Source organism: Mirounga angustirostris, unplaced genomic scaffold, assembly GCF_029215605.1.
Source record: "Mirounga angustirostris isolate CCGP_5_RB_7025 unplaced genomic scaffold, mMirAng1.0.hap1 SCAF_8, whole genome shotgun sequence".
Lineage (NCBI taxonomy): Eukaryota > Metazoa > Chordata > Mammalia > Carnivora > Phocidae > Mirounga > Mirounga angustirostris.
Genome location: NW_026991716.1, coordinates 143796656 through 143821641, shown reverse-complemented (window position 1 = coordinate 143821641; position 24986 = coordinate 143796656). Strand labels below are relative to the sequence as shown.

Below are 24986 nucleotides of genomic sequence, written 5' to 3'. Positions count from 1 at the left end.
CACCATGCTGCCTACCTCAAAATGACACAGTGATGTATGTGAATTATTTCGCATTAAAAGGTGGGGGGAGCATTTTGTTCTGCTAGAGAGCCAAGGCAGATTGTAAAATGCTGTTCATTTAAAAAGCCGCTATTATGAAGGATAAAAGGGCAGAACCAGGAGGGAAAGTGGGAGCAGATAGGATGAAAGCAATTATTTCCATGTGAACTCCTGACTACCAGAAGGACAGTTAGAGGGACAGGGACGGACGTGGCTTGCAAAGACAGGAGCAGACTGAGGCTTCGTGACGTAAGCACAGAGCTAGAAGGGTAGCTCCCTGGAGTTGTTCCCCAAGAGTCAGTGAGCAAATCCCAGAAGGTGGTTCTGGTACGTTTGAACAGTGGGTAACAGAAGAAAAGCTCAGCTGGGTCTTGTAAGATCAGAGTGGAAGTTGATTGTGAATAGTTGTAGACAGGCCAGCACTGAAGTAAGCTAGAATGTTGCTGAAAATAAAAACGAAACCAGAGTTCATTAATCGATGAGACTGGGGTAAAAAAGTGCATGTTATGCTAAGTATTAGATTTCTTTAAATAACTGTTCCAAGTGGTATTTTCTGTGAAAGTTAAAATGTCATCTTAGCCAGTTAACATTTCCTGGTGATGACTATGTGTTAGGGCTATTCGGGGGGCCTTCACAATTACTAGCTTCCTGAACTTTTGCAACTCTCCCCTCTCAAGAGGAAAGCGAGTTTGGAAAGTGGTGCGATTCCCGTGAGACTCTTGGGCAGAGAAGTGACGGGTTAGGGTTTACACCCACTGGTCTCATTTGTTTCCATGTTGGTGTCTTTTAGGGACGATGTTGCTTGCATGTCTGTGTTAAGATGACAATCCACGTTTTGTCTGTATGTAAAACCATTATTTTCCTAAAAATTTTATTTTCACAAGAATAAATCAAGCTGCAAGGGCTTTCTCGTGCTCTTCAAAAGGAATGACATGCTCCTATGAATGGCGGGTGTGGCCAGTGACCTAACCATGTTAGGTCACCATCAGTCTAGACTAAATAAAAATTGCTGGGTGCCGGGGAGGCTCAGTCGGTTAAGCGACTGCCTTCGGCTCAGGTCATGATCCTGGAGTCCCGGGATCAGGTCCCGCATCGGGCTCCCTACTCGGCAGGGAGTCTGCTTCTCCCTCTGACCCTCCCCCCTCTCATGCTCTCTCTCTCTCAGTCTCTCTCTCTCTCAAATAAATAAATAAAATCTTTAATAAATAAATAAATGAATAAATAAATAAATGAAAATTGCTAATTTCACAGAACTTTGGAAACAATCTTCAAACGTCAAGTTCACTAACAACTGAATGGAACAATTGAATGAACAAATGGATAAACAAATGATTTAGCTTACTAACTGTGAGATATGGTTAAGTTCTTTAAAACCAGATGGGTGCTGCCCAATGTGGGAGATACTGCAACAGGTAGCTATTTAAAGTTAAATTAATTAAAATGAAATGCAGTGATGAGTTCAGCTCCTTAGTTGCACGAGCCACGTTTCGAGGGCTCAGTAGCCACATCTAGCCTGTGGCTGCCATGGACAGTGCAAAAAGTTCTCTTGGACAGCACAGCTCTATTCAAAAAATCCCAAATGTGTGATCTGTTCTGAAGCTCAGCTCCCTGTCTAGTCAGGTCCGAGAGTTCCAGTGACAATTATCAGAGCTCCCTTCAGGACAACATAAAATGACGCATGTAAAGTCCTTTGCAAATTGTAAAATGCTATACTCAGGAGGCGTTGTGGTTTTGTTTTTTTAATTATTGCAATGTTGTAAAATCACATAGTCTTTGAGATAACCAAAACTTTGGCCCTTGGATCTTCCAATCATGTTGTCGTTTTCAGAAGTTATGCTATATATCTTGAATCCCACATTTACACTTGTTCTTCTTTTTTTTTTTTAAGATTTTATTCATTTATTTGACAGAGAGAGACACAGCGAGAGAGGGAACACAAGCAGGGGGAGCGGGAGAGGGAGAAGCAGGCTTCCCGCCGAGCAGGGAGCCCGATGCAGGGCTCGATCCCAGGACCCTGGGACCACGACCTGAGCCGAAGGCAGACGCTTAACGACTGAGCCACCCAGGCTCCCCTATACTTTGTTCTTTAAGACTGAAATACATCTACATTCTGTACTATTGACGATTTCTTTTAATGCGAAAGGTACCATCATATATATATATATATATATACACATATATATATATTATATATGTGTGTGTGTGTGTGTATGAAAATGATTATTTTACTGTAAGGACTTTATCTAGAAATTAATAGGGGAAAACTGCAAGTACGTACAAGTTGATAAAAGTCCTAATCTTTTGCCCTGTTAGAAAGTGGTTATTGTAGGGCGCCTGGGTGGCTCAGTTGGTTAAGCGACTGCCTTCGGCTCAGGTCATGATCCTGGAGTCCCGGGATCGAGTCCCGCATCGGGCTCCTTGCTCGGCGAGGAGCCTGCTTCTCCCTCTGACCCTCCCCCGCTCATGCTCTCTCTCTCTCTCTCATTCTCTCTCTCTCAAATAAATAAATAAAAAAAATCTTTAAAAAAAAAAAAAGAAAGTGGTTATTGTAGATCACAGAGAAGGTGAATGAGTAACAACCCCCATGGTGCTTCCTGGAGTCAGTGATAACCAAGTCCATTAACGCACAGGGGCCTTGATGACCTGCGTGCCTCTCACACAGAGGAGAGAGAGAAGGGGACTTCTTGGTACAGACTGCTCTTCCTGTGCCCCGATTGGTTTCTTTAAGGGAACTACGAATCTATGTGTCCACTGATGGTTGACACCTTTAATCGGCATGATGGAAAGAAGCCTGAAGAATGTCCTTGTGGTTTCTTTTGGATTTCTGCTTCTCTTTACAGCCTATGGAGGTCTGCAGAGTCTGCAGGTAAGTGAGAACACTTGTGCGTGAACGTCTGTCTCTTGGCCTTCAAGAATCCCCATGGTCACAGAAGACGAGGAACGTAGAATTTCTGATTAACCAGTTCACCCCCAAATCCTCTCAAACAGTGGTTTCTATATGCGAGCTTGCAACGCACAGCCTCACCCCGCCAGCAGGATTACACAGCAGAGAGCGTGTGCTTGACCCTTGGACAAGGGGTGTGGGTCGACTTAGTGATGTGATAAGACATTCTTCACCTTTGGATAGAGACTCAGGATGAATCATGGTGAATTCTATGGTTCCAGGACTTTGGCTTTGTGGTTGGGGTAGTAACGTGAATTTATCAAGTTTCACTAAATTATATAGATGCTAAGCCTCTTTAAGCAATACAGTGAATTTGGACAAAGTGGTCTCTATAAGTTTGACCCCTATGGTACTCTTTCCTCCTCGGGCCTCTCTAAACAGCTGTGGCAGGGGTCACATGTGCCTGGGAGTAGATTTGCTATATATGTCCCCAGATAGTTACTTTTTTTTTTTTAAATGTATTTGGCATAGGGGCAGCCGTCCAGGGAGAGCAGACGACTCACCCCTCCCCCCCGCCCCCAGCACACCCAGGTCCTCCCCAGTCTGCCTGGGCTCCTGGGAGTAGAAGCACCCACAATCGTTGCTGGGGCCCCTCCTTCCTTGGAAGACCTGAGATGTTAGGGAACCAGACCTCCAACTCTGGCGTGGGGCAATCCCCCCCACCCGCCCACTTCTCTGCCTTCTTTCCTAGACCTGACCCAATATGTTTCCTTGCTTTTTGATCCAGAATATGTAAACATGGTTTAACTAGGACTGTCTCCATCAGTCAGGACTGGCCTAAGCAAAAGAATGCAATGACATGGACAGAAGTGACCTTAGGCATGGCTGTGTCCCCACGATGTTGGGAGCACCTGCCTGTTCCTTTGGCTTTCATCTGCTCAGCTTCATTCTCAGGCCTCCAGGGGGTAGTACAGATGGTCCCAGGTGTCTCCAGGGTCCCAACCCTGATCCGAACTCACCCCTGGACCCGGGCGCCCACCTACAAGCATCTCCCTGCTGAGGCCCTCTCACTCCTGTGGCTAATGGTCTCCTACTAGTCATTCAGGTCTCCACTGGATGTCCCCCCCTTCTCCACCTTCCCTGCTCCCTGGAACCAAAGTCTGGATGGGGCACACTTGTGTGTACTCCCCTGGTGCTGTGGCAGGCTCTGCAGTAAGCCCGTGAGTCCCTGATGCCGGAAGGATGGTCACTCTCCGTGACCATGTCCCCCTGACTAAGACAGTCCTCAACATACAGGAGGCAATCAGTGGATAACTCTGTGCATGAAAGTCAGCGGTGCATGCTAATCTCCAGCTTACCTACCTTCCCAGGCTCTCCACGGGCTTAAAGATCTGACCCTACTCCCCAGGACTGAGCCAGGACTCCTCATGTTGTAGTCTGGCAGGCTGCCCAGCCTCATCTTCCCAGAAGAGCTTCAAGGCTCTGGACAAAGCACTTAAATGTTCCCTGCTGCCTTTCAGCTCAGGACGAGGCCCATGCAAACTCATCCCCCACATCTCCTGCCTCCCACACCTCCCCCCCTTCCTCAGGTTACCCCCTCATCCTCCAGATCTCATTTGGTCTTCACTCCTTCTAGAAGGTCTTCTGACTGCACTGGGCCAGCGTCCCTTGCAGGACTCAGGCCCAGTTGCAATGGCCTGTTCGTTGGTGTTACTGACCCCCGTCAGTTCCTGTCTACTATGCACACCTGGAGGGCAGTGGCTGTTGTAATTTCCTTTGGTTTCGCTAGAGCAGTGCACAGAGCCTCTCCTGGTAAGTGCTTAAGGATGTATTTGTTGGGTGACTTAAGTGAATGTCCTACTTGCTTATGTGAGCAGGTCTTGCATAATTCAAATTTCACACACACACGTACTCATCCGCATACAGTATTCTGCAGGTCTGCTCTTCTAACACACGCAGACGCAGGTGTTTGAACACCGGCATTCACGTAGAAAAGAAATTTGCTTTTAAAATTTGATTCCCACTTTGGCTACTGAAATCTGTCTTCCTTTTCAGTGGTTTGCAGTCAGATTTCATTCAAAGGGACCGACATACCTTGCTGATTTGTAGCAGCACTGGGTGTGGAGGAGAAATTCCAGCGCACAGAAGTGCTGCATGCTTCTCATGAACATACGAGGAGCCACGCTCAGTAACACAGGAGAATTTCATACGTTTGTATTAAGGAAACAAAAGGCTCAGGCTGAACCAACTCTCTCACTCCACACTCCTAGCAACCAGAGTCATAAGCGGAAATTTCTAGATAACCCCTAAGTCAGAGCAGAGTGCTCAATTTCCATCTTCCAACCAGATTTCAGAATTTTCATGACTAGCTGTGGTTACTTTCAGTATCAAATAATCCACAAATACAGTTATGTACCCGCTTTGGGCAAGGCATCGGGAGAGATTTGGAAAGAATAGAATATTGCCCATGTTGGGGGATCGTTGTCAGCTGGGGTGACATCGCGGGTCACCGGTGGCATGTGCTAGAGGTCAGGTGAAATTCTAGCATAGGATCAAAGCAGCGGTCTCTGTGGATAAAGTTATCCTGGAGCCCTTGGAGACGCTTGATCTACACTTGAAGAATGGGAACCCTTTGAAAAGCAAGGACAAGGAAGGTCAGAGCACGTCGAGGGGTGGGGCAGGAAAGGAAGAGAGAAAGAAGAGAGAATCTTGGGAGTGGTGGGTGCTATGCAGTCAGAACTCAGCCCAAGGGTTTGGGGTCCACAGTAGACAGAATGACAGTGAGGAAGTGCCAGGGGGCTGCACCTGCCCTGTGCAGGTTACCTTGCCTCAGAACATTGTCTTGTCAGAAGGGGGACCAGATAGGAAGGAATGTGAACAGTCCAGGCATTAAAGTACCAGCTTCCAGATCATCTAACTATCTAGCTGTCCATATGAATCTACAAGGAGACAATGTCCCCATCTTTATCTCTTCCATGGGGAAAATCACACCCATTTCTCAGCCTTAAAGGGGAGGAATGCAAAGCTGTTCTATAGACGGGAGCAGATGCCACAGAGGGCATGAGGCCCTCTGCCCCACCGTGACCCCAGCACCGAGGGCCTCAGGTTTCCCCTCCCTAGTCTCTAGCAGCAGCTGACTCTCTGTTGGGACTGTGCTGGTTTCCCCCCACACTGCACCTGTCAGCTGGGAGGGGGCCGCCCGCCAGGGAAAGCCTATTGCTGGTGGTCTCAGGAAACTAGTGCTGACCTAGAGCTCTTTCCCCTTGGCCACCGGCCCCTCTGACCAGGGTGGTTTTGTCCCCCACAGAGCAGCCTGTACAGTGAGGAAGGCCTGGGGGTGACGGCACTCAGCACGCTGTATGGCGGGGTGCTCCTGTCCTCCATGTTCCTCCCGCCGCTCCTGATTAAGAAGTTTGGCTGCAAGTGGACCATCGTCATCTCCATGTGCTGCTACGTGGCCTTCTCCCTGGGCAATTTCTACGCCAGCTGGTACAGCCCGCACAGCTCCCACCCTGCTTCTGGGTCAGGCCTCAGGTTCAGCTGCCCGATGACACCCCACTGCATCCCCTTTAACATGAGTGCTGCTTCCTGAAATTCCTCTCTGCTCCTGGACAGGATAATGTGGAGGTTTTCTTCCCATTTTTTTCTCATCAAGATGTCTCTGTCCCTTTTGCTGGGCCCATCTCCTCCCACCAGTTCCCAGCCATGACCTTCCCTCAAGTCTGTTGTGGGCCTTGAGCTTCCCTCCCTGCACCAGGGCACTTTTGTGGCTCCAGCAATGAGAGCTAGACCCTAAGATATCCAGGGTGAATTTCAGGGGATTTAGCAGAATGTGACCAATGGACCCATTGGTCCCACCATACCTTCATCCCATCACAGAAAGTGAACATGGCAGGGCTGGAGCTGGTGCAGGGGCCCAGCCTGAGCCCTGCTTACTCCCTGATTGAGAGGGATCCTCCGGGACCACGCCGTAAGGGCACCAGCCCCTAGCTCTTATTCCCAAGAACACACCTGTCAAACATCTCTTTGGAGGGATGCCCGTTATCATCCAGGACATAATGATTACGGTGACTTCATATTCTTCTTTTTATTACTGCCCTAGAGTTTTCATACAGAGTCCTCAATGGAGAGGGTGAATCAATCAATCAATGTTTCAAAAATGAATAAATCATTTTAAACGTACAGCTGTCGGAAATACTCAAAAGCCACCCAGCCTTACTTGTAATCTCAGCTCATTGTAGTTGCTTTCAAACACAAAGAAGTTCACTGGCAGTGAATTTCTCTCTTGCTAATGAACCTGAACCAGAAAGGGCACTGGGTTTCGTCATTTATCTGAGTCTGATGGATGGTGAATCCATCGACATAATAATGCTTATGATGCGCTAGGCACGGAGCCTCCTTTCCACAGAAGCGCGGAAGAGCGGAGGGAGAAGAGGCATTGTCTGTGTTTTACTTTACAGGTACACCTTGATTCCCACCTCCATACTGCTGGGTCTTGGAGCAGCCCCGCTGTGGTCCGCTCAGTGCACGTACCTCACCATCACGGGAAACACACAAGCAGAGAAGGTGGGAAAAGTTGGCAGAGACGTGCTGAATCAGTACTTTGGCATCTTCTTTCTCATATTCCAGTCATCCGGTGTGTGGGGCAACCTGATCTCATCCCTGGTGTTTGGCCAGATGCCTACCCAAGGTAAAAGGGAATAGGGCTCAGTGATGGCCCCTGAGAGGGGCCCCCACCCCATTCACGCACATCTTTATTCCATGACTCGGGCAGGTGAACTACCTAAAGACGTGGTTCTCAGCTGCCTGTGCCCCGGCCTCTCCTGGTTCCCAGCTGTTCTCCAGGACAGTCTGTGCAGGTCTGAGGGTCTGTCTTGTCCACAAGTGCCCCAGCAATTCTGACCCTGCCCTCCCAGGGGCAGGCGGAGCACTTGCAGAGCATTGCCCGTGGGAAATGGAGGGCCACTGACAGTGGAACTCGGGTTCATGGAGCCATCACTATCCTTTTAGACCAAGAACAGGCTCAACTGATTTATTGTCCCACTGAACTGATCCACTGTCCAGTGTCTTAAATGTTCCACATAAGACCAGTTGTCCCTTAACTGATTTCAACATCTGATGGCTGATGTCTTAACTCACGTCTTTACCTGACCTTGCCCAGACATGGCTGTAAAGTGTGTATCTGTTTAATGTCTGCACCCTTTGATGTCTGAGGATTTAAACCAAGGGCAGAGGAAATAAATCTCTCCAATTCTCACAGGCAACCTTTATTCATGGGGTGAGACGAAGGGGAAGGTCTTAACTCCTGACTCTTACCAGGATTATCCCTATCTCTCTGTCCTGGTCCTCCATCCTGCCATCCCCTATGAAGTCCCACCTTTGGAAAACTCCAAAAGCCTCCTTCTCCTGTTTCTCATGTGATGTCATCACTTGCTAAGTGCATCTGAAGAAGGGAAACCATCGGGTGGATGGAGACCCATTTTTACTCAATATTGCTTATCAAGGTCAGCAGTAATGCAACAGAAACTGGGATTAAGGTTCAGCCTCTATAACACGACTGGTGTGAAATGGAGTGAACAGCTTTACTTTTAAAGACATTCAGGCAAGTGAGCTTAATTCTCCAAGCGATCTCCAGACACAGACTCCGAGGAGTGAGGCATCCCAAGAGCCCTGCAAGGCTTCTCCGCCTCCCTCCAACCCGCCTCTCATTGTCTGTGCTGCAGACATCACCAGCCAAGTTCTATGTGATGAGATTTCTATTATGACAACTGTTCTTTCTCCCGTGACATCTCCCCCCTCTCTCCAGAGACTCTGACGTGGTCTGAGAGTCTGACGCCTATTCTAATGCTAATGTACCTTATTTCTTCTTGAGTAGTTTGGAAACGGTGAGCATTTTCCTTATGTCCAGAAAGTCATACAACAAGCAGCCAGCATTTATGGCTCATTTGTCTCGTGTCTAAAATCACGCCTACAGATGTGTGCCCAAGAGGAAGTGTGTTTTGAGGTACTTGGTCACACAAGCCCACATCCCCTGACTTTGACCTATCGTGACTCTTGCCTGTGGGGTGTCCAGGCTCCTGTTAGCCACGCGATTCATTCCTCATGCCCCTGGTCCTATCCGTTTCCTGTGTTCTCGTGTCACCTTTTTGCTTCCGATGGCACAGAGGCCATCCCAGAGGAGCAGCTCCTGTCTTGTGGGGCCAGTGACTGCCTGATGGCCGCGGCGTCCACCAACAGCACCCAGCGTCCCTCGCAGATGCTCGTCTACACCCTGCTGGGCATCTACACGGGTACGTGCTCACAGAGGGTGGAGCCCCAGGGAAAGCAAACCTAACTCTTTCCTGTGTTGAAAAACAGTATCTTCCCAAAGTGCAAGTATTCCTGCAAAATGTGTTCAGCTGGGTTGCACTCAGGTATTCTTCATATGAAATCAAATACAGCAGAACAGGGCTATCTAACAGTTTCCTGTGATGATAGAATCGTTTTTCTTTTGCAAAGTTCAATACAGTAGCCAGTGGCCATGTGTGCTTATTTATATTTTTATTCACAAATTAAAAATACTGTTCCAAAGTTACAACGGTGGGGATTGTTGGTCTCAAGGAACAGCCCAGGCCATGGAAATGCATTTTCTGCATCCTCAGCCCCCACATGAGGTTCCCCGCTGCGTGCCTTCACCAGCTCTGCCCACAGCTTGGGAGGGGCTGGCTTTGTGAACCTGGTGGTCCCAGGAAGCCCCCGGCCGCCACACGGTGTCACATCAGGCTGGTGAGATGAGGCAAAGAGAAAAAATAATTCAAGTCCTCTTTAAAGGATGATCGGCCTAAGCTCTCAGACTATAATGGCGGCTGAAAACCGTTCTGAGGGGTTTTCACTGCCTTTCAGAGAAGCGGGAAAAGCATCAGGCTCTTGGCTGATCTGTGGCTCCCAGAGCACTGAGTGTCGTTAGAGTTGCCAGAGACGGAAACCTGACACTGGTACACGGACATCCTAAAACCGGGGAGGACTGAGAGGGCTTCTGGGTAAAGAGGAAAAGGAGTAAATACTAGCCCTCGATCCAAATAACACAGGGGTGCAGAAAGAGGGGCAGTCACACCCGTGGGATTAGGAGGGCACAGGTGTACCTCTGGGGGAGCGAACAGTTGTCTTGAATGGAGTGTGTTTGCATAGTCAGCCCATTCACGTGGTTCAAAACACACCCCCGGGGAGAGGGAAAGCCCCCTCTGTCCCTCCTCCTGGCCGGTTTGGCCGAGACCACCCCCAGTCGGTCGTTCCTGGACCCAGCGGCCCGTGTGACAGTGTGCCTCACGCCCTTCCTCCCTAAAGGCAAGCAGCTCCGCATGGGTCTTTCCCTCAGCTGCTCCCCATGGGGATTGCCCACCTTAGCATATAAGGAGCTGCTTCATTCCTTGTCTTCGAACGAGCAGTATCCCCTTGTGTTCGGGATGCACCCAGTTCCCACCCTCCCCTGTTGTGGGGAAACAATAAACATAAAGCTCAGCAAGTGATAACGTCGTAGGACTTGTGGTCCCGAGAAGGGAGACTGGCTCTTGCTGGCAGTTACCTGAGGGTGAGGATGAGGGAACAGTGGCGGTGAGGGGCGCAGAGGGCCCCGGTGCCTTGTGTGGTGCGGGCCGGAGGCTCTGCTCAGGCTCGGCAGCCTTGCTTCACTGAGAGCAGGATTTGAAACCAATGCCCCAAAGGAGAGGAGTAGCCGGTGGCTCCCGGCTCCTGTGAGCCCCCCAGCACCAGCCCTCTGTCTTCCCTCCAGGGAGCGGCATCCTGGCGGTCCTGCTCATTGCCATGTTTCTCGAACCCATCAAAGATGCTCAGCAGGAAAGTGAAGGAGAGAAGAAGTTACCTTTTTGGTCCACCCTGCTGTCCACCCTCAGGCTTCTTCGAGACAAGCGCCTATGCCTCCTGGGTCTGCTGCCTCTGTACAGCGGATTTGAGCAAGCCTTCCTCGCGGGCGACTACACCAGGGTACGAGAGAACTGCACGGGACGCACACCCCAACACCCGTGCGTCTCGGGGCCCCTGCCCTGGGGCCGGGTGGGGGGCGCAGCTGCTGGGGCTGGAGAGCGGAGCCTTCGGTTCAGGAGCTCAGCGTCCAGGTCACTGCCCCCGCCCCCCCGGAGCTCGGCCTCATCTCCAGGGACCAGCTCTCACTGCAGAGGTGTCTTCAGGGAAAGGGCCCAAGCTCTCCGGGAGTCATCACCTGTAATACTTCCTTGTGTTAAGCCTGCCTGCAGCTCACGCTTTGCCCTTCTTTTAGGGAAAAACATGAAACCCACGAGGAACACTGGAATTCCTTCCCATGCTAGTTTTCAAATTATGCCTTTCAATCTGGCAATGGATTGGCTCTCGGGCACTGTCGCCCTGTCTCTCCCTAGACGCCTGCCTGCCCACGTCGTGCATAGGGAAGGCCTCTCTGGGGGCAGGCCAGCAGAGAGACACCTGTCCCCCAGGGCTGGCACAGCAGGAATGCGAGGCCACCGTCCACCACCATCCCTCGTGGCCGCGGCATGCTCACGGAGGTTTTGCCTCCAAAGCTCCCCACCCACGTGCTTCGTGTCCTGAAGATCGTCCTGGGGTGCCATGGGAGGGATGCCTCAGACAGGGGTGGTAGAGAGCGGAGACCCCCTTTTCCAGGAAGTGCTGGTTGGGAGCTGGGGTGCCAAGGGGCCGGAGAGCCAGGACCAAGGCTGCTCCTTGAGGATTGCCCTTCCTTGACCAGAAAACTTCTCTAGCTTTGTGCCCACCACAGCTCCCTCCCAGGTAGACGTGCCGAACTAGCCAGATGCCCAGTTAAATCTGAATTTCAGGTTAACCACAAATATCTTTTAGGACACATATGCTCCATGCAGGATGCGTGCGTCATAGATTCTCTCTGGTCCCCCCCGCTCCTGGGACAGTCTTGACGGAGAGTCTTGGAGTTCCAAAGACTAAAGACAAAAATGACAAAACAGTCCTTTGGCATTTGGCCGCGGCCCCTCCCGTGGGCTTTGCTGTTGACCACGTGGCATGTGACCTCAGCCACAGCCCCCACCATCCCAAAGCAGCAGAGCTTCCTGTCCAGCCCACTCGTCTGTGTGTCTGTCCTGATTCTGCCTGAGGACAGGAGTGGCGGGTGTGGGTGTGAGGGCGCGGGCCGTGGTAGCACACGCTGTCCCGGGTCCAGGCTGGGGCCACTCTGTACCCCACCGTCTGGTGCAGGAGCTCCCCTCTTTCTTCTTGTCTGCACAGAGAGCCTGTTCATTTTCTTCACAACTGCTTCCTTTCTATTAGGATTTTATTTGCGGAGCTGTTTCAGGTTCATGGCAAAGTTGACAGAGGTGCCTGGCCCCACACATGCACAGCCTCCCCGTTATCAACATCCTGCCCAGAGGGAACACTTGTGCCAACCTGTGAACCTGCCATGACAGGTCATCATCGCCCACATTAGGGGTCTCTCCTGGTGCTTGCGCTCTGTGGGTACGGACACGTGCGTAAGGACACGCGTCCACCATTATGGTGTCACGCCGAGAGGCTTTGCTGCCCCGAGAGTGCTCTGTGCTCCCCCTGTTCATGCCTCCCCACCCTCTGTCAACTGTCTGGTGAGCAGAACAGGAAATGACCAACTCCACCAGGAACGGCTCCAATGGGCCCCGTGTAATTCCTAAGAACCCCACAACACACAGCAAAGGCTGCGTGGGGAGAATTGTGTGCAGGTGTCTGTCCTTGTTAGTTCCCACCCACCTTGGGCGTGTTCTCCTCCCCGGAACCGGGGGCGGAGGGGGGGCGCGCAGGAGGCCTAGGCGAAGGTCCGGGCCAGCCCAGCACGTCGGCCGTCCCACCGCAGAACGCATGTCACCCGTGATCCCTGGCCCAGACTCGCCAGCACACCACACGCGGCCGGGTAACCTCCCCTGTGCTTCCCCTGCAGTCCTACACCACCTGCGCCCTGGGGATCCAGTTTGTCGGGTACGTGATGATCTGCTTCTCGGCCACCAACTCGCTGTGCTCTGTGCTGTACGGAAGTCTCTCCCAGCACACGGGCAGAATCGCTCTCTACGCGCTGGGTAGGTGGACCCGACGGCACCCGCGAGTGGGAATGGTGGCGGGTGGACGGCGGGGCGCGGACGGGGGCCCAGCTCAGCTCAGCCAGGGTGTGTGGGCTGAGTGTGCAGGGCAGGCGGGGAGGCTTCCTGTCCTCACCTGGCGGGACAAGACTGTGTTCTAAGCACGCCTCACCCTCTGTGTCTCTTGGGAAGAGGAGAAAGAAGAAGCAGAGACCGTGTGAATAATAAGGGCACTGACGAGCCTGTGACCCGGGTGCCCAGTCCAGGCTCCCGTGTCTGCAGCCGGGACACAGCGAGGAGGGGAAGCAATAAGCACTAGTCAGCGTCCACCAGGGGCCGCGGCATCTGCATAGGTTTTCCCCTTTCATCCTTCCAATCGCCCTGGGTGGACACTGCCCACTTTACAGATGAAGAAATTCGGGAACAGAGGAGGGTGGCGAGTGGCCCCAGGCCACACAGCCACGGTGAATGCAGTAGGCAGCTCCCTTTTCTGCAACGTCATAAGCTGTTCCATGCTACATTGTAGTCATAGACGCCCCAGTGTCCGCAGGAATCATGAGGCCAGAACTCTTTTATTTTTAAGATTTTATTTATTTATTTGACAGAGAGAGACACAGCGAGAGAGGGAACACAAGCAGGGGGAGTGGGGGAGCCCGATGCGGGGCTCAATCCCAAGACCCTGGGACCCTGGGACCCGGGGACCACGACCTGAGCCGAAGGCAGACACTTAACGACTGAGCCACCCAGGCATCCCTAGGCCAGAACTGTTGACACTGGGGTAAAGTCAGGAGGAAGGAGCCTGGTGGCTCTGCCCACCTCTCTGTTCACATCAGCACCTGCTGGGGAGCCCAACGACATCCCCATGCCCCCAGCACTCACTGAGAGCCCAGCACTCCCTTCCGCCCCTTTGGGTCTCCTCAGCTGGGGCACGATGACACTCCCCGCAAGGCGCAGGGGCTCGTCTCCCCAGCCCTGCCTGGACGGTGAGGGGCCAAAGATGAGCAGAGCGTCTCCCCCCGCCAGGTGCGCCCTGCAGTGAGAGACTGTGAAGGGCACACTAGCCGGTCTGCAGGCACTTGCAGTGTCAAAGTCCAATTGAGGAAGGCTGTTTGGTGTTTCCAGGAAAGATTACTTATATGTTGAAGCAAACAAAGCGGTTCCCTGAGCGTCACCTGGTCCAAGCCTCCCCTGGGCTGCGCTCACTTCCTGCTGGTTTCTGCCCTCTGTGCCCACAGGCGCGGTCACCCACCTGTCTTGCATCATCGCCCTCTTGCTGTGGAAACCTCACCCCCACCAGCTGGCTGTGTTCTTCGTGTTTTCTGGCCTTTGGGGCGTGGCCGACGCCGTCTGGCAGACACAGAACAACGGTGAGTCTCCTCTCGGGGGTCCCTACCTAGGCCAGCGTGGGGGACACATGGTGGCGGAGGACCCGCCATCCCAGGGCCCCCGGGGAGGTGACGCACCACGCAGCAAGCCTAGAGCAGGAGGCAAGCAGGGGGGCCAAGGGTGCTGCAGGTGCCTACGTGGATTTGAGCATTTATTCAGACCCAGAACACAAAAGAAGGAAATCAGCCGCGGGCACAACTTTCTTCCCTAAGAATGGTGGCCCCCTCGTGGCTTTCTGTTTGAAGAGCTTCCCTGAGCAGTGGCACGGCCCACGTGCTAGATGCTGGAACCCCGGGGCTGGAGGGGCCTTCTAGGCACAGTCGGCCCCGATGGGGAGAGAGGTGTGTAACCCCTGAGTAGAAGAGCAGGCAGGTCACTGTGACAGCGACCAAGCAAGGGGCACGGGGACCGGGGTGCAGTTTTCTGAGGAACTGAGTTGGGGGCGGGAGGCGCGGTCAGCCGGGGCTTGTCTGGAGGTCAGGCCTGAGTGGGGCCCCGGCTGGCTGTCCTCAGGCAGGGCTGCAGTGTGGGAGGCCGTGGGGGGCCGGGGGGAGGCCGGGGTGCCGGGAGGGAGGCTGCAAGTCTGAGACCACGGTGCAGAGTCTGTGTCCCGAGAGGCCGCTTCCTGGTTCATAGAGCTGTCTTCCTGCTCTCCCTCACGTGGTGGGAGGGACAAGGGAGTGCTCGGGACAGGCGCACGGGGACACAGATCCAACTCATGAGGGCTCCGCCGTAAGACCTCCTCGTCCCTCAGAGGCCCCACCTCCTAACACTGTCACCATGGGGTTAGGGCTCACCCTATGAATCTGGGGGCACAAGTGTTCTGGCCGCAGCGGATGGGACACGCCGAGGGGACAGGCTGGGCCAGGGTGCTGGGGGTGAGGCGGAGAGGATGGGGGCCTGAGGGGGGCCCAGGCTGCCTGGGGAGGGGTCCAGCTTTGCTCAGCGTTGGTGCAAGCAGCAGAAAGGGTCCAGGGGGGAAACGACAAGGTCAGCTCCATCGCATTATGGGGGGACAAGGGGCTGCGGGTTCACTTGGGGAAGACAAAACAGCCACCCGAGGGGGCACAGTGCAGAGCAGGAGGCCAGGGGAAGCGGGTCGAGGCAGGACGCACCCAGGCCAGCTGGTGGGCGGGGCGTGTGGCCTCGGGGCAGCGTCCCCAGGGTGGGGGGACGAAGCGGAGGCCGAGAGAGGACACTGCTGGGGGACTCGGCTCTGAGAGGTGGTTGTTTGTAGGGTTCACCACTCACCATGATTGCTTTAGATGCAGAGTCGGGGACCCCAATGAGGACAGGGGAGATGGGGGGCCGGGGCCGGTAAAGGACAAGGTGGGGCAGCTGAATGAGGACATGAGGACGAGGATGGGGGGACAGGAGGACAGAGGGGTCCCCCTTGGCCCAGAGGAGGGCTGCCCTTTTTCGGGGGACCAAGGGAAGGGAGTGGGAAGGAAGAAGCTCAGGAAGCCTTGTCACCACGGGAAGAGGAGTCAGCAGGGTTCCCACGGAGCGCCAGGCAGCGGCAACCGTGACAGACAGCGTTACCGAGCTGCACAGTCAGCCTTGGGGACAGCGGACAGAGCCTGCCAGCCAGGCACACTCTCCCCACACGCGTGGGGCCGCAGAGCAGAGCGCAGATGGTGGGGCGCTTGCATGGGCGGGCTCTGAGGGCAGAGCTGGGATTTGGGTGCAGGCCCAGAGCCCTGCCGTCCCGTTGGGCAGTCTCGGGAGCTGGCCGGGAGAGTGGGGGGGCTTTGAGCCCGTGTGGAGCCACCTGGTGCCCCCGAGGCTCACCGCCCACAGAGCGGAGGACAGGAGGTGCTGACACACCACCAGTGAGCTTACACAGGACACAATGTGGGACAGAGGCTATCCGAGGTCGAACCAGGCGACGGGGGTCTGGGTGGGGGACACAAGGCCCCATGGGGCTGGGCAGCGAGAGAGACCCAGCGGAGGAGGGGCGGGTGGCCGCACAGGGCTCAGAGGGCCTGGCCTGACAGCGGGGGTGCCCAGGCTGGGCTCTGCCGGATCTAAGGCTTCTGGATGGGGTGCTGTGCACGGACAGCGCACTCCCGCCACACGGGAGCCACCCGCGGGAGGGACGTCCAGGTCACCGGGTGCGCAGTGAGTGGCCGGAGCCTCGAGCAGAGGTCCCGCAGGAGGCGGTCGCCCCCGCCACACGGGGGGCCGCCCACAGGAGGGACGTCCAGGTCACCAGGTGCGCAGTGAGTGGCCGGAGCCTCGAGCAGAGGTCCTGCAGGAGGCCGGCGAGCCCCGGCGGCGACCGGAGCGGGGGGCCTGATGTCCTGATGTGGGAGTCTGCGGCAGCCGAGCGGTGGGCGTGCTGGGGGCGCCTGTGTTGGCCGTGGGCCGCGCTCTCCATGGTGAGACGAGCTGAGGGTGTCGGGGCCGCCGCTAGGAGGGGGCAGGAAGCAGGGGTGTGGATGGCACGCATGCAAGGCCGCTGCCCGAGGGCTTCCATCTGAGGACGTGACCGAGAATTACAGCCCTGAGTTTCCCACAGGCCCGTCTCCAGCCTGGGACGGGAAAGGGGTGCCAGGCGCCCCAGGATTTGGCTCCGAAGAGAGCCTCCTCCCCTCGTGACATCACGGCCAGCCCCGCGCTGGGAAACACGTGGGGGCTAGAGAGTGGGTCAGGCCATCCGCAAACAGCACGAGGGCCGGGGCCTGGCCGCTGCCCCTACCGCCACGGTGGCCTCGGTGTCCCTGCGGTGGCTCCTTCCTCACGAGCCGCGTGTGGCCAGCTCACAGAACAGTTGGATAAACATCTTCGCACAAATCTGGTCTGCTGGATTCAGGCGTCCGGGCTTCCCGGCCTCCCTACCGCCTCGGGGGCACAGGTGGCTTTCGTCAGCTCCCGAAGCAGGTGACAGACGAGTGTGTGACTCCGAGCCGTGATGGAATGTGGTTGCAGCGGCGACAGAAACTGTTCGCAGAAACCCGCAGGGTCAGTCCAGAGAAGTACCGATTCCACGAGGAACGGCAGTCGGAAGCACCTTAGCTTTTTGGGCAGTCCAGAACTGGAGACCAGGGACAAGTCACGCCCCCCGGGGAGCATCGGGAGAGAACTTCTTTCAGCCTCCGCCTGCAGGAGTGAGACCTGTGCGTTCCCAAGGGCATGCGCGCGCCGTCTTGCCTCCCACGGTGTTAGCCGAGGCCGCTGAGCTCACGGGCAATTTTAAAGTATTTACACATTAAAAGCCAGGCAGGGGACTGGGGTACGGGGTCACATAATACCGCATGCAGTAATCCTCTAGATGTTTCAGACGACTGCTGTGACCATGCTTGGCTTTCTTCCTCCCCGAGACGCAGGAATGACGACGGTTTTCACTGTCCTTTTCTTGCCAAGGACAGAAGAGCCTGGCAGGCAGAGCCTTGTCGAGATTGTGCGGACGAGGTTAGGTGAGGTCCAGCGAACACCTGGGACAGTCGAGCACAGGGGGTGGCTGAAGAAAGACCCCCTGGAATAAGGGTACTAATTTAAAATGAATTATTTCTGTCTTTATGTGCCGACAAAAAATAACTTTTTTCAAGGAAACATCGGTTGTTGGGGGAAAGTGTTCTTTTCATTATCTGAGCGTTTCTTCTGGAGTCGAAGCTCGCAGTGATCCTCGCGGGGAGCGATGTTTTCATCACCCAGTCCCCTGCGGGCTGACTGCGCCGGGCTCCCGGCCACGCGGCTTGTCCTCGGGCTCCCTGTATTCACGGAGACTGCAAATTTTGCGTAGCTCCCGCCACACCCCCCAGAGCAGCTCTCTCTCATTTTTGTTTTTTTAAGTAGCGGGTTGGATTGTCATCTTATTCTCCTGGAACGTGGGTCTCTCATTTGGGAGGACACGTGAGGGGAGCCACGCCCTTTCCTAATTAATGAGGCCGAATAGGATTCGGTGCAACCTAACCCTCCTCTCTGCCATTGCCTCTCAGTTCAGAACCTGGCGTGGAAGCAGACCGGATGCCCGCGCACCCCGGCCCTCCTCCCTGGGGCAGGGCTGTGGAACCGCTGCTCCACGGTCCCACGGGGCTGGGGCGCCAGCAGCCTTGGGAGCCACGGATCTGGGCCACCGGCTCCAGTCTGTCAGTCGCCCTGACAGTTCGGCAAAGAGGGGTTCCATTGCCATAGAAACCCTTGCACACCAAGGCGCTGCGTTTGAGATTCAGAGTATCTGGTCTAAAAGTGCTCGCTTGCCCTGGTAGCCGCCGGAGGGGCTGTCTCGGGTTCATATACACAGAAAATCTGCCTGTGTTACATGCTCAGTTCACTGACCTGTCCTCTCCAAGCAAACAAGACTGCCCGATGCCAAGTCCACCCCTCATGCGCAGACAGGGGTCAGCCTCTGGTCACTCCCACCTGCGCCTTCCTGGGGAGGACGAGGCTGGGAGCAAGGCTTCTTTTCTTTTTAAATAAACCTTTTATTTTGGAATAATTTGAGTTTACAGAAAAGTGGCAAAGACAGTACAGAGAGTTCCCATATACCATTTTCTTAGTTTCCCCTAATGCTAATATCTTGCAAAACAGTGGTATGTTTCTCAAAACTAAGAAATTAGTGTTGGTACATGACTCAACTAAACTTTAGACTTTATTTGGCTTTCTCCAGTTTTCCCACTTTGTGTGTCCCAGGGTCCCACTCAGGATCCCACCCAGGATCCCTCCCATGGTCCCCCCCGCAGTCCCATCCAGGGTGCCACCCAGGGTCCCCACTGCATTGAGTTGCCTCATGTCCTTGGTCTGATCTGTGACAGTTTCTCTTCCTTGTTGTTCATGACTTTGACACTCCTGAAGAATACTGGTCAGGTATTGTAGCGTGTCCCTAGTTTGGGGTTGTCTGATGTTTCTCATGATTAGGCTGGAGTTATGGGCTTTGGGTAGGAAGACCCCAGGGTGAAGTGCTCTTCTCATCACATCCATCACTGACGATGTGAACCTTGATTGCTGGCCAGCCCGGTATCTGCCAGACCTCTCCAGAGCAGGGTTGCTGCTTTTCCCTTTCCACAGCCAATTTTGGGGAGCCAGTCACCACATCTAGCCAACAATCAAGGGGGAGTTAATAAACCTCCACTTACTAGAGGGAGAGTCTGTATAAAAATCATGTATAATTCCTTCATCGGGAGTGTTTGTCCCTTCTCCCCAGTTTATTTAGTTATTTACTCAACCATTTGTCTTCATTACTATGGGCTCATGTACGTATTATGCCCTTTGGGTCACAGTCCAACCGATGTTACTTGTTCTGTTGCTCTAACTGTTTTAGCTTTGGCCGTTGGGATCTTTCTGGGGGCACTTGTGCCTTCTGCCAGCCATCTGTTTCCGTTTTAGTACTTCCCTACCTCCCGGTGCCACAAACTATTCCAGATCCATCTCCTGGGGCAGCACTAGCATCACCCGTTTCTCCACGGACCCTGGGTTCATTTGATTGGATAACAGGGGTAGAAAATAAGATTGGCGTGCTGGGCATGCTCATTGCATCTGAGATGACAAGGCTTCTGGGCCAGAGTGGGGAGATGGATGTGTGCGTGCTGACCCACATGCGCACACGTCTGCATTTCTGCATCTGCCTGTCCGTAGGGACCTCAAGTGAGGATGAGTCCCCACTGGGGTCCCCGGCTCCCCTCCAGCACCACGGGTTCATTCTGGCCCTCCCCCTGCTGATCCGTGACTTCCCTCTCTGACAAGAAGCCCGGCTCCCCCCGTGCGCGCCACATTGCTTATTTGTTCAAACCTAGTCTACATGTGAAGTGACTTCAGAATTGCTGAAATATGATTTTACCTACTTTGTTTTTCTCTTGAATGTCTTTCCCCTCTGCCCACTATGTCCCTAAGTAACTGTTGGAATTTGACACAATTAATGTGTTGCTTTCTTTATGTTCGGAGTAAAATAGGATCTAGATCATGAGTAATTTCCTGAAAAGCCCGACTCGGTAATTTATAATCATCACAATCGAAATTTAATCTTGAAATCTAAAGCTGCCAAACTATAGATCAAACACATTACTTTAAAATTAGCGTTGCCATATTACTAGAATATTCATGGAATTGGGGTGTGTTTGCTCTGTATCTGCTAAAGGCACCCTTGTACCTGTTGGCCACAGATCATGGAAACACCTACCTCTCGCAGCCATTGTGTTTCAAACGTGGATCTTCCTCACTAGCATCTCATGTTTGGATCCAGTTTTAAGTGTCACCCTCTAACAAAAGACAAGCGATCTTTATTTAGTGAGTTAGTTTTTATTTAAATTCCAGTTAGTTAACGTACAGTGTTATATTAGTTTCAGGTGTACAATGTAGTGATTCAACATTTCTACACATCACCCGGTGCTCATCGCAAATGTACTCCTTAATCCTCATCACTTGTTTAACCCAACGTCCCACCCTTGTCCCCTCTGGTCACCATCAGTATGTTCTCTATAGTTAAAAGGCTGTGTCTTGGTTTCTCTCTCTCTCTTTCTGTCTCTCTTTTTCCTTTTGCTCATTTGTTTTGCTTGGAAAGTTCCATGTATGAGTGAAATTATATGGCATTTGTCTTTCTCCAGCTGACTTATTTCAATTAGCATTATACTCTCTAGCTCCATCCATGTCATTGCAAATGGCAAGATTTGGGGGAAGCCTGGGTGGCTCAGTTGGCTAAGCATCCAACTTTTGATTTTGGTTCAGGTCATGATCTCAGGGTTATGAGATCGAGCCCCACTTGGGGCTCTGCACTGGGTGTTGAGCCTGCTTGAGATTCTCTCTCTCCATCCTCCTCTGCTTCACCCCCCCCCCAAAAAATGGCAACATTTCATTCTTTCTTATGGCTGAATCATATTCTATTGTATATAAACACCACTTCTTCTTCATCCATTCACCAGTCTGTGGACATTTGGGCTGTTTCTATAATTTGGCTATTGTAAATAATGTTGGTATAAACATAGGGATGCCCTTTGAATCAGTATTTTTGTATTATTTGGATAAATACCCAGTAGTGCAATTGCTGGATCATAGGGCAGTTCTATATTTAACTTTTTGAGGGACGTCCACACTGTTTTCCAGAGTGGCTGCACCAGCTTGCATTCCCACCAACAGTGCACCAGGGTCCCCCTTTCCCCGCATCCTCGCCAACACCTATTGTTTCCTGTGTTATTGATTTTAGCCATTCTGACAGGTGTGAGGTGGTATCTCATCGTGGTTTTGATTTGCATTTCCTGATGATGGGCATCTTTTCATGTATCTGTTGGCCATCTGTAGAAAGACAAGAAATCTTTAAAATAACCTTAGGAGTTACTAAATCCCAGATCTTGTTATTAGACTCTCATTGTGGGTGTGCTTTCATTAAGGTGGCACTTCACAGCCTCGGCACCTTCTTCTGAGCCTTCCAAACAGCCTCTTGTTTTCCCAAGCACACGAATGTTGTTTATGACGTATATCTGATCTTACATCTTTCTGATGGCCTCATCCTCCTGAGTTCTTCCCATGGTAGGCAAACAGCCGAGTAACCAAATGCCAAGAACCTTCTGAGTGTTGACGTTTCCAGACAGGGTTGCAGGAGACCTTGCTGCTGGCCTCAAACCAGTGCCAGAGAGGCTTCTCTTCCCTACGTCCCTCCCCTGCGAAATGTAGGGAGGAGGAAAGGGGCAAAGGGTAAGAACAGGATGAGAGCAGGCAAAGGAATGTGTGTGAACATTCCACGTGGGCTCTCCCTCCCACAGCTGCCCATCCTGCCAGACGGGCAGTCCTAGCAAAATCCCTACAACCTTCCAGACTCCAGCTGCCCCAGAAAGAACAGTCTCTGGTGCAGATCATGGCTGGTGCCCCTGGGGCTGGGGGCAGACGTAGGGCTTGCTGTTCTTCTCCCCCCACCCCGCATGCTACAGGACCACACTGATATTTCTGTTTACCTATTGTCTCATTCATGGGCAAACACGGCACCTTGGCCTGTGCTCTGCTCTGGCTGCACGTCCTGTGTTACCTCGACTCCATCCTGGGGTGGGCTTTTGGGTAATAACTAGAAGGAGAGAAGACGAACAGGCAGCTCCCTTTGCGGTTACCCCGCAGGATGTGGGCTTGGGGTTTTACCCGTTGGCGCCCTACTGACTTCAGGAAGTCACTGTCCATCCACTGGTCCACTTGGTCATTCACTAAGTGCTTTGGCTGACACTATGAGAGCATTGGAATTATTCTGGGTAAGAATGAGACACTTGGTGGGATGGCATCACGGAGAACCTGACAGAAGAACCACAGGGGGACCATCACCAGAGAGGTCTGGCAAAGGGCACTTCCCACCAGGCCTGCCGCATGCAAAGGCACAAGGCCCAGAAGCATGGTCAGTGGGCCCGAAGCAGGGGGGCACGCTCCACAGTGACAGGCGGTGCCCTGGAGTGAAAAGGTCAGGTCACAGAGGGACCTGCCCCCATGAGGAGAAGATGCTTGATCTACCCCAGAGCCGGGCGGGGTTGCCGAAGACTTCCCCGAGTGGGAGTGACATGACATATTTGCACTTTGCAAAGATCATCCTAGCCGCAATGTGGGGAGTAACACGGAGCAAAGTAAGACAAGAAAGGAGGAAATAGGTCAGTGTGGAGCAGACGAGAGACAAGGCAGTGAACAGTCCAGGCGAGACAGGTGGGTCACATGGAGAGGAGATCCAAACGTTCGGAGTCCAAATCCACTAATGGGCTGTGGGCTCCTCGACAGCAGACGTCATGCCTTTTCATGTTGCAGGACTCAGTGCTGTGCCTGCCATGCAGTAGGGTGTAGACAGGCAGCGGTGTAGACAGAGGCACAAGGGATCTGAACCCAGCGTGTGTGACATGTGGGAAAGACCCGGCTTTGTTTCTAGACTGAAGAGAAGGAGGTAAGAGAGGGAGTCAGGCTGAAGGTGCAGGACAGGGGTTCCATGATGGGGTGAAGTCCCCGAGGGGACGGTAGCAGAGGGGGGCCTCTGTGCAGGGCCCTTTCCGGGTTACGGTGGATGGAGTGCACAAGGGGAGGTATCCTTGGTGAAGAGGCGAGGCCACCGGCCAGAGGGGAGGGGAGGTGGCCCGGGCAGCTCAGGACGACAGAGCAGGATGGGCCAGCACTGGGCCTCAGCTTCCTAGCTGTTAACCCCCTCTATACATCGGCCACCTCACTCAGCTCAGGAGATGGGGAGCTTCTGGTTCTCATCCAAGTATATCAAATATTTTACCATCCTGCAAACTGGAACAAAAATCATTTACTTTCACCTAGAAGCATTTATCAGACTGTACTATCCTGCTAGGACTGTCAACAGAGTACAACAGATGGGCGACTTAAACAACAGACATTTTTGTTTCTTACGATTCTGGAGGCTGGAGGTCTGAGACCCAGGGGTGGGCAGGCTGGCCTCTGCTGAGGCCTCGCTCCTTGGCGTGTAGATGGCTGCCTTCTCCTTGTGTCCCCACATGGTCGTCCCTATGTTCACATCTGTGTCCTGACCCTCTCTCCTTATAAGGACACTAGTCATGGGATGACGGCCCTCTCTAATGACCTCATTTGCCTTAATCACCTCTTTAAATGCCCCGTCTCTGAATATAGTCACAGCCTGAGGTCCTGGGGTTAGGATTGCTTGTGTTTGTCTTTGCTTCTGGACTCCAGCAAAGGGCCAGGCCTCATCTGACACAGGCCAGGCCTCTAAGCTCTGCTTCACTTTTCTATGTTCTCACTCCCCGAGTGATAGGCTGGACTAACTCCGTCCAGTGCTAACATTGCCTGAGTCCCGAATTGTATGTATAATGGTTCTTCACTGCTAACGACTGTCTCCAGACATCCATAATCCCCAACAGAAAACAATTCTGTCCTTTTAAGAAGGAAACTTTCCTGACTTTGTTGACAAAATTGGTCAGCGGAGAAGCTGCACTGCTTTCAGCAATAATTGAAAAAAACCATTTGAGGTTTTGTAGCAACACGTTCATGCGGTGTGTCCTCTGCAGCTCTGTACGGCGTTCTGTTCGAGAAGAACAAGGAGGCTGCCTTTGCGAATTACCGCCTGTGGGAAGCGCTGGGGTTCGTCATTGCATTTGGATACAGCACGTTCCTGTGCGTCAACATCAAACTCTACATCCTCCTGGGAGTCCTGAGTCTGACCATGCTGGCGTACGGGGCTGTGGAGTACCTGGAGGCCAAGAACCTGGCCAGGCCAGCTGCCTCAGAACAGACAAAGCCAGCGGAGGGGGCAGGAGCAGAGACGGCCATGTGATGGGGTGTCGCAAGAGAGCTCTACCCAGCGGGCCTCAGGCTTTAGAGCTGATTCTTCACAACAGTGTCAGCAGTATTTAGCCGTCCTGAAGACAGAACGTAGATACATTTTTTGTATAATTTTTTCCTATTCTAACAAGTTTTCAGTCCACCATGTCACCAGTGGAGATGGAGAGTATGCATGAAGGAATCCATTAATGTCGGACACAAAGAAGAAAGTTGAGTGCATCATCAGCCAACGGCAACTTGCTTAGGTAGAACCAAGAGCTCCCACCTGTTGTTGTACTCACTGTTGTTGTTGTTTGTGAAAATAATGAGTCGGACACTCTGATTTTACAAATGGGTAAACTGACATCCAAGCAAGTCAGCTGACTCCCTCTCAGAGTCAGTGAGTGACAAAGCAGATGAGAGTTTATGTC

General features: G+C 53.1%; 1 protein-coding gene across 2 annotated transcripts; it reads left to right on the top strand.

The window, feature by feature from the left end:
- Positions 1–2764: 2764 nt before the first annotated feature.
- Positions 2765–24575, top strand: UNC93A (unc-93 homolog A). 2 transcript variants are annotated; one of them, XM_045865456.2, is made up of 8 exons: positions 2765–2905; positions 6231–6412; positions 7384–7613; positions 9088–9213; positions 10692–10903; positions 12846–12981; positions 14217–14348; positions 24303–24575. In XM_045865456.2, the coding sequence occupies exons 1-8, from the start codon at positions 2816–2818 to the stop codon at positions 24566–24568; spliced, it is 1374 nt and encodes a 457-aa protein (XP_045721412.2). In that variant the 5' UTR covers positions 2765–2815; the 3' UTR covers positions 24569–24575. The 2 variants fall into 2 exon arrangements, with proteins under 2 accessions (XP_045721412.2, XP_064454433.1); XM_064598363.1 differs by lacking the exon at positions 9088–9213.
- Positions 24576–24986: the final 411 nt, after the last annotated feature.

Excerpts from the sequence above, each read along its gene's own strand:
- UNC93A (XM_045865456.2), top strand. The coding sequence starts at position 2,816 with ATGATGGAAAGAAGCCTGAAGAATGTCCTTGTGGTTTCTTTTGGATTT. Across the intron at positions 2,906-6,230 it reads GAGGTCTGCAGAGTCTGCAG|AGCAGCCTGTACAGTGAGGA; the intron begins GTAAGTGAGAAC and ends TGTCCCCCACAG. Across the intron at positions 9,214-10,691 it reads CCTGCTGGGCATCTACACGG|GGAGCGGCATCCTGGCGGTC; the intron begins GTACGTGCTCAC and ends TCTTCCCTCCAG.